Genomic DNA, 20,376 nt, shown 5'->3' with positions numbered 1-20,376 from the left:
ATTAATAAGAGATTTTTAGAAGCAAAATAAATACCGATTTTTCTGTGCTGTACTTTTCTCCATATTCTTCCTTCATTTCTACTGAAGACTGATTTATATCATTGATGTAGTTGTGATGGTCACCAATGTACGTTATTTATTGTGCTGTATTTTAGAATTACGAAAACTGTATTGATATTGCATGAGAATTTCTAAAGAAATATCATAATCGTGTTGTTTTTTAGTAAGATTTTTTTCTCTCTCTCTTTTGAGGAGGTGAATTCATTTTACGTGCTCATAGTTACGCAAGCTGAAAAATACGAACTTTTCATTATATTTTAAAATTCGATTGCATCAAAACACGAAAGTAAAAAAGTATTATTGTGCTAGTATCTTATATTTTTAATTGTTTTCCGTATCTGAAAATTTTCTCAGAAATATCTCTTTACGTTTTCGTAAATTAATTGGAAGCAGTGAGATAGGAGTTATAAATGCAGGAGTACGAAACGTATAATTTTGAGTTTTTGGTTTATAGTCCTTGGCAAAAAGTGGCTCGGAAAGCCATCTTTAATCTCTGAAATGTACCGAAAATCTGAAATTAAGCTATGCACTTATCTAAAAAATTGCTTTAAAAATCGGCCTCGCAGTCTTGTTATTGTAAAAACAAAATCAACATACACAAAATTAAAATCAAACTGTTTATGATGTTGTGAATGTGTGTTTAGTTCTGAACGACGTCTTCTAAGTAAAACTTCTGTGAAAATGATGAGTTATGAAAAAAAGATTAGTGGTTGATTTCAGCGGAATGGCTGTAAATACATATACAAGTAACAAAGTAACAAATGTACCAAGTACCGTGCAACGTAATGCAAGACTTTTTTTAATGTATACACTTTTAATATTGACAAACTGGCGCCGTCGCCTTGTTTCATTTCAAAAATCTTTGTCTTCTTAAAAAAAGAGAAAAAACTAAAGCTGATTATATATATATATATATATATATATATATATATATATATATATATATATATATATATATATATATATATATATATATATATATATATATATACTTTTTCAGCAATTACATAAAGATTTTTTAAAATATCTATTTTACCTTACAGACGTATCGAAAGAGTACAAAAAAAAATTCTTAATTATGATAATGTTACATGTTTTTCAAATGAGGATGGCATATTTAAAAAAATCCTAACCTAGTTTCTTCTATTGCGAATTCCGATATTAATTTTAACCTTAATTCTAATTGTATAAAAATATTCATTGAAATAAATACTTTATGCAAAATATACCGATCTTAAATGATATGTACAAACAAGTAATGCGTGATAAGTTTCTTAGCAATCACTTCCACTTCTAAAATTACAAAAACAATTAACATCAGCTCGTATTAAGAGAAGTGTGAGAATGTATACAAATGTTGAACTACAGGCTGTGCAGAAAAACGACGAAGTTGCTCTTAGAGACACTGATGAGAGGCTATGAGGAGCATCTGAAAAGAGAAGGGAAGGTATATAAGCCATGCATGCGTACATTTATTGTAAATCAGAGACATCTCGCCATCTAAGAGAATACAAAACCTTTAAACAAACTCCTTAAGGTAGATGAACAAATTAGCTTTTGAGGAAAAAAAACACGCGATAGTGAGACTTAGAGAAATTAAGAGAGCCCAGTGTTCTTCTTTCTAAATTCGGAATTTGTTTAACCGCCGAACTATTGACGGAAGATCAAATTTGAGTAATTTTTTGAAATTATGTCTATTTATGTCTAGTAAATACAGAAATAAAAAAAATTTCTAGAAAAAAAAATTTTACTTTGTTTTTCAGTGTGTTCCGTTTTTGGAACATTGGCGCTTTGCATGAAGGTTTTTTTTTTTTTTTTTTTCAGAGAATTTTTAAACTAAGAGGTTTTGATTGCGGTTTTTATCTTAGCATACTTTATTACGGAAAAAATAATATTTTAAATTGCATTTATGTACATACCAGAATTCAGAAAATGCAATACACAAATATCTAATGCCTATGATATGAAAGGAAGCATTGCTGGTGAAGTCGTTTGTCGCAATGGAAACATTTCTTAGTCGTATTTTTTTTTTGCACACCACACAATGTCCTTGGGATGCAGATTGAATATAATGTCCGTCACACATTCCTGATTGTTTATGTAAATGACAACGAGGCCCTAGATGACTTTCCACTCGTACTTTTCTTCTTAGGATGTGAGTTTTTTTTTCTCTTCGGAACTCTAAATGCTTCATCTTGACTTCGTGTAACTCACAATGAAGTAACCATCTAGCTACAACTGAAATATTCAGAGCATTACTAAAAAGATTCCACCACCATTTTTTACTCCTCAAATGAGGTCTGTAGCTCCCTAAAAGTTTGTCCAAGACGTCCACTCCCCCCATTCCTTCATTGTATCTCTTGATAAGATGAGGTTGTGGCACATATATCTTGCATTTCTGCGCTTTTGAGTAACGTTTTACAGATGCAAGTGGCTCATGTGTATAACAATTAGATGCTACTGTAACCACTGCATTATCATTCCAGCTGTACATGTACACTGATCCATCAGATCGATAGTCAAAATTTCCTCGATCTTCTTTAGAAAGGGCTTTTTTGGATTTCAGTGGACATTGGCCAGTTCGTTTTCACGAATTGTTCCTGTTTTTCGTACACCTTTTTTTTGATAGCTGGGAAGTTAAGTCATATGATGTAAAAAAGTTATCAAAGTATACTTCATGCTTAGACGTGTCAGTCAAAACTGATAATAGATCATTTACAACTCTGGATCCTAATTGCACATCAGGGGATCCTTCTTTTTTGCTTGAATAAATCTCCATGGAATATGGGTATCCACTTGAAGAGCACAGCATCCAAATTTTGAAGCCGAATCTTATTGGTTTTCCTCTAATAAACATTTTACATGAATGCTGACCGTAGTAGGGAACCATAGATTCATCTATGCTCAATTTTTCATAAAATACACCAAATTGTTGAAGGTTTTTACACAATTCTTCGTAAAGAGGGTATATTTTTCCAAGTTTGTCATTTTGTTTTAATTCATGGTTATTCATCAAATGAAAGCTGCTTTTTATTTTTGAAAAACGAATTCGAGGCATAACTGTTGGTACAATTGGCACAGATCTATCTTCTGCACTGCTCCAATACATATCTTCAGATTCAGGAACGGAATGGTACCCACTCAATAGCAGCAAACCAAAAAATTGTTGGATTTCATCTCTGTCAACATCTATTGATTCTCCTTTTTGCAATGCATACAAGTTTGTCATATTTGCTAAGTGTTCAACATACTGCAAATGAAAAATTTTTAAAAAATAAATCAATTGGAGATAAATCTACTATGCTCGGAAATGCGTGTCGAAGCGGTTCAATACTTTCTGATGAAATCAGTTTCTGAAAATTAGCTTTCTTCACCCAAGTTAAATCCATTTTCATTCTTTTTCTACTTTTATTTAATGATAACTCCAACTTTTTCTTTTTTTCCGTTTTCATTCGCTTTTTTCTTTTATTATCTAATGATTTCAGACTTTGTTCTTCCTCCGATTTTTTTGTTAAATTTTCACGAGAGTTGGTGGAAAAAATGTCCACCTGTCCACATACATCAATAGGTGTAATAGGTTGTAACTCGTCTTCTAGAATGTCTTCTTCCTCAGTGATATTGCCTGGTTCATCAGGGGGTAATTGGCATATATCTACATTTGACAAATCCGAATCTGACAATGTCTCTAAATAAGCCAAAGCTTGTTCTACAGTAAAAAAATCTTGTAGACATTTTTTAACATTTATAAACAGTTGGTATACGTCAAACAGAATTTCGTTTCGCTCGAAAACAAAGCTAGCGAATTATTGAACTGCATTTAAAATATGAAGAATAAAACGCTCACTAATATTATTTTTTATTATCACGTGACAATGAAGCTGTCCGAGCAGGTGTGAATTCGGAACCATATAGTCCGTCAAACAGTAGACTGTTATTATTTTCTTTGCTAACGAAACGTCATATCCTTTCAAAATATAAACTTACTTGGTTTTGCCAACATCTACATCAGAGTACATTCAAAATGAGAAGAAAAAAGAAACATATGTTACGAAAAATGAAATTTCCCCTTTGAAGTCGAACGATTTACTTCTTGGAAATTTGACTCCCTAAAAGCGCCAATGTTCCAAAATTGGAACATGCTATTTTGAAGGTGTACACCTTTTGGAAATATCATTGTACATTTCTACAAGCATTTTAAAATCATACTTGGAAGTATTTTTCACAACTATAACAAATATCATCACATTTTCTGAAAAAGCCAATTTGCGTTAAATTTTATAAGAAAAAGTTTCCAACAGTTAAAAAAAAAACATCTTTGAAAAATCGCAATAAATAATTGAAAATATATAAACAATCAAGCAGGAAATCAAAAAATACTTTGAAATAAGACTAAACTGTGTTAAAAAAAAACTTGTTTATTTTAACGTTATTTCTTGGGAAAATTTTCAGTTAAATATGATGTTCCATTTTTGGAACATTCGCGGGTAAACAAAAATCAATGATTTACTCAGAAAACTAGCAGAAATTTACTAAACTTGAATGCACTGCATATAACTAAAATTTACTTTTTCTTGCTTGATTTTCTCATAACCACGTCTTTAAAGTTCTTACAATAAGACAGTTGTTACAGTTAGATTACAGTAAATATTGACATGGATTTGGTTTTGGGTGGATCTCAAGTAACTGGCTAGTTAGATATTTTGACTAGATATTGTGGTCAACGCGTGTTCGTTCATAATTAGTTCGAGGAAATTATTCCCATTTTTAGTAGAAGTGTGCAATTCGTGGAGAGTTTTGAGAGCGAATTTTCCCTTTCTGGTGGTACTAACATTTTGCTATAGCGTCATTCCGTTAAACTTGTGAAATTAATTGCTTGAGAACAAATGCGAGGCTATTTTTCTTTTAATTGCTGTGAAAATGTCATTTATATTGTTTTTTTTTTCTTTTTACGGTAACAAAGTATTCCGAAATACTTTGTGAATGGTGTATATTACAGTAAAACGTAGTTTTATTCACTAACAAATAACACTGTGACAAAAAAAAAAAAAAAAAAAAAAAAAACTTCAAAATGCTTCTGACATTTCGTCGGCTGATTTTTATGCAAAATGACCCCCTGAATCCGAATATGACCTCCTTTTTCCCTCAATACGCACCACTGTTTTTTTAAAGGTCCCCAAGTTTTTTTCAATTCTCCTTAGTTTCGGAGGGTTTTTTTTTTTTTTTTTTTTTTTGTAAGGCTAAAGGAGCTCTATATGAATTGCTACAAGGTTTTGGCAGGCAAGTGAGATTCAAAGTTCAAGATTATGGACACCGATCGCAAAAAGGGGACTTGGAGGATATACCCCTTCCCCCCTCCCCCCCCCCAAAAAAAATTAGAAAAATCACGAAAAACGATCTGTAAATTCTGCTTTTGTAAGAAAGATGTTTGTAAAAAAAAAAAAATCGGTGCAGAATGAGAGTATAAGACTTGCTTCTATGACTCCCATGTCTAAAAAAATGTTCGCGATGCAAAAAAAAAAAAAAACTATTATGTTAATGTCGCACGTTGCATACGAGTTGAATCGCAGGTTTTCATTCAAAAAGATTCCTCTGGCTAATTCTTACGTAAAATGATCCCTTGTTTCCAAATACGACCACATTCCCCCCTCGCACCCCCTTTGTAGAACTCTCCCCTCCTCTGATTCAGAGCCATTTTTTTTTATTTGGAAGGGGAAAAGAGCATTACAATAACCGTAAACATTAATCTGAATGACTAGAGATGTGCAAAGCTCAAATTCTTGTGCACATGCAGCAAAACGTAAAACATAGGGGGCACCCCCCCCCCCAAACACACTGTGCAACAAAAAAAAAAAAACTCTCAAATGCTTCTGAGGCTATTCCGGATTATTCTTATGCAAATTGACTCCCTGAATCCAAATATGATCTTCGTTTTCCTCCTACACGTACAGATTATAGTAGAAAAGCACACCTCTCACTTTTTTCATTTGAGGGGAGGGGCAATAGCTAATAAGTATTTAAAACGCGTAATGAAGTTCAAAAGGCATAACAAAATTAATAACTTACCAATTCTGTGACCTTGAATGCCTAAGGAAGAAATTACAGCGAAATTAATTACTTAGAATTTAATTAATCTTTTTTATGCAACATATCACATACGAATTAATTTACGTGGAACTATTACAGCAATAATATTAATAAAAAAATGAACATTTATGGAGGGAACAGATATACAGAGCACATAAATGTACCTATTTGAACACTTAAAATAAATATATCCTTTTAGTGTTTTAATTTAAGTTATAATACCAAGTCAAGATGTAATTCATCATAAAATAACAGCAAAAAAGTAAAAATATTGCTGAAAAGTTTCTTTAAGGCCAGAGGTGCCTAACATTTTTTACTCGCGGACCACACATCAGATCATGATGAATCTCGTGCGATAGAACAAATATAAATTTTAATTAAAGAATTAAAATACTTTTAGATAAAATGAAAAAACAAAGAAAATGAAAGAAAATTAGAAACCAAAGATTGCAGTCATCATTTAGACTTGCTCATTTAATTGAGGCTAACGTTGGATCTGTTTTTCTTAAACCACTTTATGACTACTTGACTAAAAATTTACAATAACCATTCGTAACATCAATTGAAGATGGTCCTTTCGTAACATTGAACACAATAATGGGTCACATGAAAAAACTTCGCTGGCCCCACATTACCCGAGGGAAATAGGGTATAGGTAATGCACTACGGGTCTTGGCCATCATATTCGTGTTTTTTTTTTTTTTTTTTTTTTTTTTTTTTTTTTTTTTTTTTAAGTCAGCGCAATGCTGTAAGACTTTGCTGACTTTCACTAACGGCAAATGCAAAATCAAAAGCAAATTCAGTAGTAGAAAACATTAATTCAAATTAAATAACTTTTTAAAAAAATTCTTGAAATTATTTTCAAAACCAATTAAAAGAAAATTATTCAAAACAATGGGAACCATTAATAAGAAAATTAAATATTCAAAATTCAAAATAATCATAATTTCATAAACCGCATTTCTAAAAGCTTTCAATTTGTTAATTACACTGACAAACAAAAAAATGTTTCGGCGGATACCTTGGTATCCGACACTGGTTTTAAGACAATCCAGACACGTTGATTAAAAATATGCAAACCGTTTGTCTATATCACCCACTGTTTTTGAGATATCTGACATGAACCATTTATATATGTTTAACATTGTATCAAGGCAAACAACTCGCAGACAAGTTACAGTACAGCACATATTGTTGGATAGAGTACTAATTAACATAAACTACACAGCATCATTTACTTTAAGGTATAATACACATATAAAATACATCGGTATGACATAAATTGCCTTAATTTAAAGTCAGTTTGGTTTGAATTTCATGGCTGTACACTTGCGTTTGTGCTGAATATTTGGCAAGTTGCGCTGAATTATCCGGCAGTAGTTAGCCTACATTGTTACATGCCATCGATCCTGATAGCGTGACTAAATTACCAAGGCCCCCTTAAATTGCACAATCGCACATTTTTCGTCATTGCAGAGGTTTCCATTCCCAAAAGTATTGGCGTACCCTACAAAAAAAACCGAAAAAAAAACCTAATCTACTCTGTACCAACAATTTTTTTTTTGGGGGGGGGGGTGACCCCATTGACCCTTCTTCTCTATGACACCCTTTGCACTTGCATGTATATAAGCTGCCACGTATAGTTATTTGAAGTTCACATAAATAAGCAGTTTTAAAAGATTCAAACATCGTGAAATATTGTAAATTAACAGCAACAAAATAAATGCCATAGGCAGTAAGAGTGACCTCTGTATTAACTAGGAGTGCCAGGTGAGCCATCTAATTCTAAGCTGGATGTCACTCCTTATAATTGTCCCGCTTAGTGGAAAAAAAAGTTGGTTTTCCACTAAACTCATAAGCTTTGGTGAAACGGAGCCAGTAATAACATTTATATTTTTACTTACACTTGAACAAAGAATAATTCATATTGTTCAAAACAATTGAAAATATGTATGTATGTAAAAAAAAAAAAAAAATTCAAATTTTTGGAGGCTCCTAAGCCCGGGCTTCAAGAGATTACACTTAAATCAGGCTCCATCCATCACTAAAATGTCCTAATATAAACGTTTGTCGAGTTCATCACTGACAGAACCTACGTTATTGGGAAAGAAGTCATGGTGTGAGCCAAGGAGATGAATCTTGAGGTACATGTTGCAACCCATCAAGCAGTACGCTGTAATGCACTTCTGTACAAAATTTATACATTTATATAATCAGGAGATTTATTATTTCCAAGGAAATTTGCTACAACAGACTTGAATGCCAACCATGCATATTTTTCAATACTGCTCAGTAAATCAATAGTCATCCTTATTTGTGGATCCAAGTGACCAATGCTACCCCCCCCCCCCCTTTTTTTTTCACTTTCGCATAACTAAACTCTAGAAACTTGTTGATTAGATTCCGAAAAGTATCTAAGTTGTTATCTAGTGCCGTCACGAAGTTCTTCATATGCCTTAACTTTATATGAATTAGGGGCATAATAATGAAATGTGAAGGGGGACTAAACATTTTTAAATAACATTGTAGCTTATAGATTTCCATTGAGGTATTAAAATTTGAGGGGGGCCGTCTGAACTACTTACAATCCATGGAAAAAATTGGCTTTTTATTAAAATAAAATAAAATTTAAAAAAAAACGAAAAAAAGAAAGGGAATTAAAAAAATATGTTTTTTTTGTTGATATCTTGAAAACCTGACGTGATAGAGCAAAATGGTTTGCAGATTTCTGATCAGCGTGAAAAACTGCATTAGAAAAGGTTGATGGCTTGTTTATCCGTGTTTCGTATCGGAGAAAGTGTATTTGCTTAGTCATTGTTCAAAACGTTGTTTTTCTTCGCTTTCGTGGAAGGAAAAACTAGAACAAAATTGAATCTTCTTCAAGTTTTAATAAACATGTATATTTAAACAATCTCTTTCACTAAAGATCTTATTTTAGTTATTTAAGCTTCTTAAAACACTGACTAAAAATATTCAAATCAAAATATTTTAAATCATATCATGCGTTAAAAGGTCTATGACAGCGACATTGGGAGGTTGAAGAATTATTTCTTCATATCGCCTCCTATTAGTGGTGTCCAACCTTTTTCTACCAGAGGGCCACATCTTACATTAAAACCATTCTCGCGGGCCAAAAGACACGTAAAGTTTCAAAATATGCCTTTCTTTTCTTAAAGACATGGGGGGGGGATACAAATCAATAATTTTTGTTATCATTACTTGATGAATTATGTAGCTAATTCATGCTTTTCTGAAATTAATTTCTGAATATTTGGCACCAGTTTTGTTACATTGTCAATAATTGTGATTCTCGATTTGTAACATTGAACAAATCAACGAGCTACATGGCTAAAAACCATGAGTCGGATCTGGCCCACAGGATGTAGGTTGTCAATCACTGACTTAAACGACACAGAGCAGAAATTAAACTTTCTCAAATCAGAATATAAATATGTCTCTTTTTAATAGGGAGATTTTACTTGAATCACTTGATCGTCTCTGAAATTTTAATTTTTAAAACTCCAATACACTTTTCCGCTTTAAGTTTTAAACTTTTGTTAGTTGTTAGGGATATTTCGTCTTTTCTGTTCCCTTGTATGATTTGTTGTGTTTCTAAAGAGGAAGGATACTAAAAGTTTGGCTTTTCTTTCCAAAAATGCATTCTTTTTTTCCTAGTTTCCATTACATCTGATACATTATTGGTGTATTTTTGGTTGCTGTTTGCAATCTTGATTATTATTTTTATTTTTATTTATTTATTTTTTTTTGGCCAAAATCCTTTACATTTCTCCTTCAATCATTAGATTCAGGAAAAACATCCCAAAAAACTAAACTAATCAGTTATCCAACATTTTGAAGAACAAAAAATGCAAATTACTGCAGACACAAATAATGGTTTAAAAATACACATTATAGCGGTTTTTTTTTTTTTTTAATTTTTAATTCGTATTTATTTTCTATTTTTGGGGTAAGAAATAACTCCAGCTATACTAGAGTTACATTAAAAAAAATTAAAGCATTTAATGCAAATCAGTTGATACTGAAACGCAAAGAGATAGGAAAAACAGTTGACACAAAATAATATGATCACCAACGACACTAGTTAAAAAATGGAGCAGCATTGGTCATGAACAGAAATTGGAGGAGGAGGAGGGGGAAGGGACGCCGTCAACCATCGTTAAGCCAACTAAACCACTGCCTATTGACGCAAAAATATTTTTTAAAAAGCTTCAATTGAAGTACGAATCATGTAGTAATTTTTGGTTTCTGCAAAGACGTAAAACGAATATCAATTGTTTAGTATATATTTTTAATTTTGAATGTGTACTATCAGAAAATCATTCCATTCGTTACCTTTAAAACAGACGCTTGCGTGACAAATACCATAAAATTCTTGACAGTTCTTTCATCATCATATCAGCGTGACAAATATTTGACAAATTGTTTTCAAGGAAGGAGAAAGACATCCTTTTGAGCCCTCTTGTCAATCTCTCCGAATAGGAAATGTGAGATATAAGTCTTTCAATCAATACAACAAAGCTGAAAATGACCTGTTTTCAAAACCTTTCACCAAACGTTGGTAATTTGCTATTGTGATCAGGAAATCGATGGCATTAAAGCAGTGCCATCTGTTGGTGACGTTTTTTAGTTTCAAAAGAGGAAATATATGGACCTTTTGTTTTTCATCTTTTGCAGTGAACTTGCGACTTAACTGCGCAACTTTTGAACTGTTTTCTTTTTTTCCCTATATTTGGAGGTTTTTTTCTCGTTTTCCATATATATCTTTGACGAAAACAAGTAAATTGAAAAGTGCAAATAATTTTTACCAATATTTGAATACAAGATTTTTTTTGCGGGGGGGGGGATTTATTTCCTCAAAATGTAGGGTAAATGCTCCAGTAGCCGGCCATTTAAGAGATTAGTTGTTGAGCATTGTTAATCTATAAATTTTAGTTATCAAAACATGAACAAAAACAATGTAAACCTTTAAGCTGTACCTTTCTGATTATGATTCACTAACTTGTTTCTGGAATAAAGATATTTTTATTTTAAAAACCAAGCTATTGTTAATAGGAGAAAATGATCAAGTAGTCAGCCACAGAAACCCAGTGCTCGGCCATGCATGAGCCAGTAGTCGGTCATTTCATTTTCGTTACTCTTATGAGGTGTAAGTGAATAAATTGGAAAAAATTAAATGCGAAACTTTCAGCACAGCAGTGTACTTAAAAAAATAATTGTTCTAGTAAATAATTATTCCAGTTATATTTTTTTCTAAACTACAATTGAAAATGATCAAGTAGTCGGCCACAGAAACCCAGTGCTCGGCCATGCATGAGCCAGTAGTCGGTCATTTCATTTTCGTTACTCTTATGAGGTGTAAGTGAATAAATTGGAAAAAATTAAATGCGAAACTTTCAGCACAGCAGTGTACTTAAAAAAATAATTGTTCTAGTAAATAATTATTCCAGTTATATTTTTTTCTAAACTACAATTAGTTTGAATATGCATCTCATGCATTTTTTTTCTCATCATTTAACTTCTACACCAGCGTATCTCAACCTACGGGAGTGGGGTGCAAAAGAATGTCAAGGCGGAGGGGGGGGGGGGCTTAGGGTTTATCAGACAAAATAAAATCAACCCTCTTATTAATGTTGTGAAAGTAAATAATGTGTACGCCAACCTCGATTCGATCCTAAATTACCTCAAAAGACTGTATTTATTTCTTTTCATCTTGGATTTCATATGTTCTAGTAATAAGTTGTCTAAAATAAAGCTTTGAACAGTTGAGTTAAATTTTGTGTGGGAAACTATCTTAATTTTTCCTTATTTATTAGTTTTCAGCTATCCATATCAGCTCCAGTTTCCAATTAGATTGCTTGTATTAAGCACGTACGGAGAGAGAGGGGACGGGGGTTGATCTCAAGTCAGTCTTCAAAGGCGCTTCAGAGCCACAAGTTTGAGAAACCCCTATTCTACTTCATTAACTAAAATGATACCATAAAATGATACCATATGCTGCGAAAGAAAAAATTTAATAAATGGAAAAAATCCAGGTTAAGCCGGATTTTTTCCTTCTTTGCGGGGAGAAGGCATTATAAAACTTCCAAAACATGATAATTTGGACTCCCCCTCCCCCCACCAAGGCACAAAAAGGTTTCATTGTTAACAGTTTATGTTAACATTAAGACTGAACGAAAGAGTTGGTAGAATTCATAACCGATAAAGAGCGAATTATTGATCGATATGATTAACATGTGACTAGTCCAAGTTCATTACAACGAAACTTTAACATACGGAACACAAAATCAAAATTGTAGTTTTTGAAATAATTTCACCTCAAAACAATAAAAGTAAAAATCCTTTTACTTAAAAGATTAGCAATCAAGGTCACGTCTAAAGCAAAATTCATCATAAAAAACAATGGTACTTCGTTGTGAACGATTTGCAGTAAGATGAATTATGTAGGCTCGTCCGTGCTTTCAAAGTTTTACGGCGGGTGCGTATGAATTCAGTTCATTTCAAAGGAAAAAAAAACATCAAAATACAAGCAAAAATGCATCATTGCATTATGTTGTGAAAATCCAGAAGGGTCAACTGTCCCCCCCCCCCCCCCCCCGATTGATTGCCCAAGTGAAGAGCCTGTAAGTAGGTAATTGAAAATTCAGACATTTGGGGTGTCATGAATATAACCATACATCCTTCAACAAGAATATTAGTAATCGATGAATGAACTAAAATGGAATTAGTAGCTACATAATGTAGTTTTGAAGCTAAGTCAGCATTATTTTAAACAATAAATAAATTTGGATTTCCTAGAGAAGAAAACCCAAGAAAATAAATATTTGGTTATGGAAAGCACGAATAAAAATATTTACCAACATTTAAAATAATTATCCTTAGTAAAATCAAACCATAAACGTAAGATGGTTTGATAAGAAAGACGATAAATCACCATTTGATAATGACATGTTAAGTAGTAGAACATTTATTCTACACGCAACGATGGACTAAATTTTCCACATCAGTTTTCTTGAATTCTAAGTTAAAATCAGCATTAGATGCAATGAAATGACGAAATAACCCCCTTTTGTCAAAAAAAAAAATTAGGCAGAAAGTTGAAACATTTTCTTTAGAAGAAATAACGTAAGAAAGAGATTTTCCCCCCCCCCAAAACAGCTAAATTGCCGCTGTGTCAGTAATTTATTTTAATTAGTATTTGATGAACATTAGAAAATCCATATTAGGTACTCAGTTGACTACTGAGTAGATCAACAAAACAGTATAGAACCAGTGGTCAATCTGCCATAGCCGACTATTTTAAATGCATAAAAAATTCAGTACCTAATGATCGGCCACCCACTGGGCAAAAATAATTGAGTCGAAGAAGGAGTTTAATTTTTAACTGAAACGTAATCTTATACTATCCATTAAAACATAAGTTAAGCAAATTTACATCAGAACGAAAAAAAAAAATAAGTATACTTAACATTTAAAGATGGTGCATCTTCTTAAGAGAAAAACGAGCTGATGTGTGCATCACATGACTTCCTTTTACACCAATTTAATGCTATTTCCCTATTATTGCAATTTTAATGGGATTCTCTCTCTAACTCTTTAAATATCACTAGCAATGGCCACATTGAAAGCAGATTTAAAAAAAAAAAAAAAAATCGCCAAATTTTTCGCCAAGTTGGCGACAAAACTTGGCAACCAAAAGACTGGCGATATATCGCCAAGTGACCGCCAAATTATAACACCACTTGAGTTTGCATCGAAATTAACAATGATTTCCCCCCAAAAAGGTGCAAAAGACCCCTTTAGAAACACCCGAATGCAACCAAAATAGGAGGTGCACAACTAGACCCCACTACGAGTCTATGTACCAAATTTCAACTTTCTAGGACATACCATTTTTGAGTTATGCGAGATACATACGCACATACGCACATACACACATACGCACATACATACAGACGTCACGAGAAAAGTCGTTGTAATTACCTCGGTGATGGTCAAAATGGATATTTCGCGTGTCTATACATTCTTAGGCACTTTTCCGCATGTGGTCGAATCGAAAAAAAAACTCAACATTCATTTGGGGGTGAGCAAAATGGAAATTAAGGGCGATTTTTGAGTGAAAATTTTTTCGCGAATACAATACTTCCTTTTTTGTAAAAGGAAGTAATAAGTCGAATCGCAAACTAGGATGATGGGCAAACCATTTAAAATAAAATGACTCATTACTACTTAATAAAACGTATTTACAACTTCACTGTTGTTGAATAATAATTGGGGACAGGTAAAGTTATGTGAGAATGCATCATATCGGATTTTGAGTTATACAAATTGTATTTATAAGCAATTTATGTCCTCGTGGCCGACTACTGGAGCACTTACCCTAATATCCTTTTTTACTAAGAACACACAAGAAACATATCATACTGAACACACAAGTTTATATATTTTGAAACTACTTTAAATATTATGGTTAAAAAAACGAGAACAAAAAAATAGTTTAGTAAATCGAAATAGTTGAAAGTATTTTTGTGACATCAATATTGATATGTTTGGTTCAAAACTGTGCAAGTTATGGTTGGTGTCTGATAACATCTTAAACTTATTTTTTCTTACCTTTTTTTTTTAATGATTTGTTCTTAGGCAATTCTTTTAAAAAAGTGCCATACCCGTTAAAAATGTTTTTAAAAAATGTCTCCCCTAGAAACCTTTACTATTTCAGTGAAGGGTAATAATTCATTTTACCTTTTTTAAGTAAAAACTTACATTTTCTTAACCATTTTTGTATAAAGTACTTCAAAGCATTAGCATACATACATCTGATTATAGGTTAACACTCTAGATTCAGTATTAGTATGTGACTGAAAACTAGTTCCGTTGTGAAAAATTAAGTATTTAATTAAATATTTAGTTTTTTTTTTTTTTTTTTTTCATTACGTTCTACCATAAATTTTACATGGTCATTGCACAATGTATCAAACTATGAAATATGATTAGGCAAATAAATGCAAAAGTTATCTTATACCATGCTTCAAGGGAACTGCTATCGTTAGGGGTCATACCGGTTAATCAAAATTGTTCAACATTGCTTAGTAATTTTAAGGGGGAGGGGGAATGTTTTACGGACTTGGTTGTGTAAACACTGAAACATTTCAACTAAAAAACGCCGCAGAAAGTGGAAATTGGTTTAACCATGAATTTGCATATACGAAAGAAAATTGTGCGCGAAAAATAGTGAATGAAGTTTTTATTTTATGTACAGAGAGATCACACCTACGTCACCCATATTCTAAACTAGCTGTGACGCACGGCTTTGCACGGTTTACCACGAAAATTAAAGTTATGTCAAGTCAAAGGGTGTTTAACAATTACGCTTGAACAAAAACAATCTAAAAAGTTTCCCAACAGATTGGGGAACAATAACCATAAATGTTATTTTTCTAAATCCCCCGATTACAGTAAAAGCCTAAAAAAAAAAGGCATAATTTTATTTGTTCATATTCGAGAAAAAATGGCAACAGATCTTTCTTTTCAATATGATTCTCTTCACGCTACAAATTTTTATAAAATCATTGTTCAGCAGTGACCCGGCAAGTTGAGATAAAGCATTGCATAATAATTTGAATGGAGGAAAGCCTTCGGAAAACAGGGATTTTATGTCGAAATCTAAATGTTATAATTATTGGTTATTAATTGATATCCCCGCAAATTAAAATCGAAAAATTATGTAAAATAGCCAAACATAAGGACGGAAAAATTACAAATTAATCGATACCAGATTCGATGATCAGTTCACTGAAGTTTGAGAGAAGTAACTCGAACATAGATAGATACGTACGCACAGTTTTTAATTATATAAGACACTCTGGAATATTTGAATATCATAGTCTACCGTATCATAAAATTATTCCTTATCTCTGCATTGTTCCGAGGTGTCAGGTTGCGCAATCCCCTCAGAAATTCTGAAAAGTTCTATTAAGGTAACCAGTGTGATAGAATAGCTTTACTACATGATTTTCACCCGCAATTTCATTCCTATAAGATTTCATGATTAGTAATTAACATTTAGAGAAATGCGAGGGAATGCAAAAAAAATGTATTTTAATTCACTCAATATTAAGAACAATTGCATTAATCTTTATACATAAATAGCTACTTCTGTATGTAAGGACGTCCGGGGTAAACTTCAAAACTACTGGAACGATTGTGAAAATTGTTTTCACCACAGGTAGCTACATTTTCAGGGATCAACATAGGCTATAATTTATTTCTAAAAACTTAGCTTAAAACAGTTATAATGGAAAACAGTGAATTTCATGTAATTTTCCCATTAAACGATTAAATATAAAACACATTGTTACAAAAATTCGTTACCTTACAACAGCAATATTAATAGTAATCATAAAGAAAATTTTGAATCAAGGCTTATACGGAGCAAACATGAATTTAAAGTCAATTAAATATTTGAAACCTCTACTTTTTGCACACTTAGGAAAGCAAAGTAGAGACTTTTTTGTGCGCGTGTGTGTGTGTGTGTGTGTACTATTGAATAAATAAAGCGCACGGTTTTTTTTAGTGATCTTTGTTTTCATTCGTTTATATTTTGGAAATTCTTCAGATTTTTATATGCTTCAATGTCGTGCTTTCGTTTCGAACTAAATACAATTTCGTTCTTTACACTTATTGCTGTTTTACTTTTATGGGTAATTTTGCTAGTATAACATATATGTTGTGTTTGCGTATTCTTATGTTCATTATTTAAATATGTTTTAGTTACATAAATTTTAATTATATTAAATGTAAAGTAACATTAAATGTATAGAATGAGAAAGCGGAAAAAAGTGGATGTAATAAATGTTTCATAGTATGTGTTAGTCGTAAATTTAGTTTTATATCAAATGGAATTATTAAATGAAAACGAATTAAGATTTCTTTTTAATTACGCAAGTTTTATAGACTGTAACAAAATTAACTTAAAGGATTTTTTTCTTCATTTCATTACATAATCTTATTTAATTTGCAAATGTACTCAGGTCATTAAAAGTTTTGTAAAGCTGAAACGGGTAATTGGTTCAAATAATTACATTTGCTCTCATTAAAAACAGTCATTAATTAACAATAAATTTTACTGAAATAAACTAACCAATTTTTCGATAGAACGAGAACATATATATCAATCGGTTAATGATCAAAAATAATTAAACTAAAATATTGTTTTTGGTTACATAATTACCTACGATGAAACTACTTCATGTAATTAGTTTTTCATTACATTGATTTAACAATTAAGGATCAATATATTAATCACTCACTTCATGCTATTAAAAAATAGAAAATTATTAACAACAGTTAATGATCATTTAAATGCATCAGAAAATCATTATGATTTTTAATTTAGTTAAGTAATGGCTCGGCAGCAAAACAAAGTTATATTCCAATTTGATAGAACCTACAATACACCCGATAAATCGAATCCATACGGATACATCAAAAAAAAAGTATATAAAAAACTCAAAATTTATATTTTATTTATATTACTAAAAGCAAGAACGCCTCAAACAGATTCAAAATATGTTATTCGGTATGTAAGCCGTAATATATATATTTTTTTTAAATGTGATTGAACATTTTCAAACGAGGTTTTCTACTTGAGCAACAGAATAATGATAACAAAGAAAATGGGAAAAAAATGATTCAACAATGGGGACAACTATGGAAACAGCTCCGCATTTAGATGCAAGACCTTTCAAGATACAGTTTAAAGTATCAGTCTTAGCAAAGTTGTGTTTCAAAGAATAACATTAAACATCTCGAATAGTATATACTCTTAAATATTAGTGTCAGTCAAAACATAACGAGAGGGAGGCTATAAAATGGTTTTTATTGGGCATTCTTCAAAAATACTGACGAAATTGTTTGAACACTTATCCTACTGGTAAATTTGTCGCATAATTCCGTGCAAATAAAAGTCCTTGGGCAGCTGCTGGAACACATTACACACGCACTCCTTTACTTCATCGTCCAAATAAAATTGTTGTCCCCGAAGTGCCTTCTTGAGCTCCCCAAAGTTGTTCTGCATTGGCAATGTGTGGTCCCGGTAAACTTTCACGTACTGTGATCCTGTTGCATGTTACCGCTTAACGCTAGAACACAGACAGCCAATGCAATAGAGGAACTTTTGCGGAAATTTATATGGGAAGTCTTGAACCACCCTCTTATAGTCCAGATCCATCCCCATGTGATCCTGCATATTTGGATAGCTCAAGAAGGCACTTGGGGAACAACGATTTCATTCGGACGATGAAGTCATTCAGTGCGTGCTTAGTTGGTTCCAGCAGCAGCCAAATGACTTTTATGAGCCTCAGTCAGTATTTTTTAAGAATGTCGAATACAATTTGTTTTACAGACTGACTCGTTATTTATGGATAATTATTTAATTTAAGGCATAACATATAGGATACTCGGCCAAGAAAATTATTAGTTAAATGTCATCATTTCGTTAGTTTCTTAAAAGGGGTCTTTAGCGTCGAATATCAGCATTAGCTCTTTATAAGGGTTTAGTGCCTGATCGGTAAGGCGTCGGACTCGTAAATCTTGTAACGAAGAGTCTCGGGATCCATGCAAGCCAGTCGAAAATCTTCCGTGATCGTAATTGATGACTGGGATACGTTAAATACATCGTGGTCACGAAGTCCACCTAGCGAATCGGTACCTTTGGGGGTGCTGGACCAGGCGAAGAAATAAATCAACTGCTTAGTAAAATTTTAAAAATCCAAGCAATGAAAGATTATTTCTTGAAACTGTCGCGTAAATATGACGCTGTCTGCCAAACGGTTAGGGAAAAGAAACATTGCCGGTGATAAATTTTGAGCCGATGGGCACCTTTCTTTATGTTGTTTACATTAACAGAACCTGCTACAAGTGCATCTAAACTTTGGTAAGCTATTAATTTTTAATTAATCATCGTACCGAATCTACTATCTTTCTGTTTGCCATTTGAACGATATAACACTACATTAAAATTTACGACTTAAATAATTAAAACGCATTATCATTAGAAATTAATACAATAAATATGTCAGTAGAGATTTGGCTTCATTAGTACTTCCAAAAATATAATGTATACAAGAAGGATGAAACCTTTTAAGATAGTTAGTATACAATCGTTTGAATATCCTTTAGGCATTTGACGTACTATAGACTCTTAGTTGCGTCGCATAGAATAAACGGTATGCACAAAAGTTGCTCTTATTAAGTTTCAATAACGTTAAGTGGTTCTGCTGACGTACATTCAGTGGCACATAGAAGACAAGTAAGCATTTGAACATATTTTGCAACAATGTCCGATGGGGGTATTGGAACACTCTTGAACCAAGTGTTCGGATGAAAATTTCCCTGTATTTCTGAGGGGAAAAAACGCACACTCTGTTGTCGTGTAAACTTCCGCGATATGGGAATAAAAGTACTGCTCTGAAGAACCAACAAGGAAAACAAGCAAGAACAAAGAAGGAACATTACTCACCAGGATAATATGCAATTCTTTTAGCTTTCATATAATTGGTGCCAGGAAGCTCCAATATGCATTCAAACACAGATGCTCCGTTTTTGGATAATTCGGTTTCACTGAACGTCCTATGTAAATAAGCGTCGTAGGCACCGGAAGGTTTTGAATTTGAATGAGCCACCACGTCTGTGATTGGCTGTGGATTGCCCGTTGAAGACCCCAGGTACAACTTCAATACGGGGTTTGGGAAGAGTCCTTGCGCTTCACACGTAACATTGACAGAAGAGTCTTTTAGCTCTGTATATGACAGCTCAAATTCGTTTGCAGGAACTAAGACAAAAAAAAAAGTCAAGCAAGTGGCATAAGTACTACATAAAGCAATTAAAACAAAGCAACCTATAGTATTGCTCTGATAAGTAAACTTCCGATGGGCGGAAGTTTAAACGATTCTAAATGTTAAAAGAGGGACAAAAAAAAGTAATTTGCGTAACCGATAACGATTGTTGGCGTAGTGTCAACTTAATAGCTTATCTTTTTCAGCCCAAACATAAATGAGCTCCTCCAAAGTTAAGCACATTTTCGGTGGAGAAAGAATCCTGCGCTCAGTTCCATAAATACAAAATGAATGCACAAAGTAGCCATATTCTAACGAATCAAATCATTGTCGTTGTTTATTTCAAGTAATAAGGAAAATAGTGACACAAGTACTGCAT

General features: G+C 32.6%; 1 protein-coding gene across 1 annotated transcript in view; it reads right to left on the bottom strand.

Annotated features, from left to right (window-relative positions):
* Positions 1-1,221: 1,221 nt before the first annotated feature.
* The window catches only part of LOC129234417 (uncharacterized), a 73,948-nt gene continuing 54,793 nt past the window's right edge, over positions 1,222-20,376 (bottom strand). The window contains exons 3-5 of the mRNA XM_054868452.1: positions 19,682-19,993; positions 6,124-6,144; positions 1,222-1,489 (exon numbers count right to left, since the gene is read on the bottom strand). Of these exons, the coding sequence (XP_054724427.1) occupies positions 1,335-1,489; positions 6,124-6,144; positions 19,682-19,993 (488 nt within the window). The 3' untranslated portion in view covers positions 1,222-1,334. The remainder of the gene's footprint in view (positions 1,490-6,123; positions 6,145-19,681; positions 19,994-20,376) is intronic.

This window comes from Uloborus diversus, chromosome 1, assembly GCF_026930045.1.
Source record: "Uloborus diversus isolate 005 chromosome 1, Udiv.v.3.1, whole genome shotgun sequence".
In the NCBI taxonomy this organism is placed as follows: domain Eukaryota; kingdom Metazoa; phylum Arthropoda; class Arachnida; order Araneae; family Uloboridae; genus Uloborus; species Uloborus diversus.
Note: the sequence above shows the minus strand (reverse complement) of the source record. Positions and strands in the feature narration are given on the sequence as shown.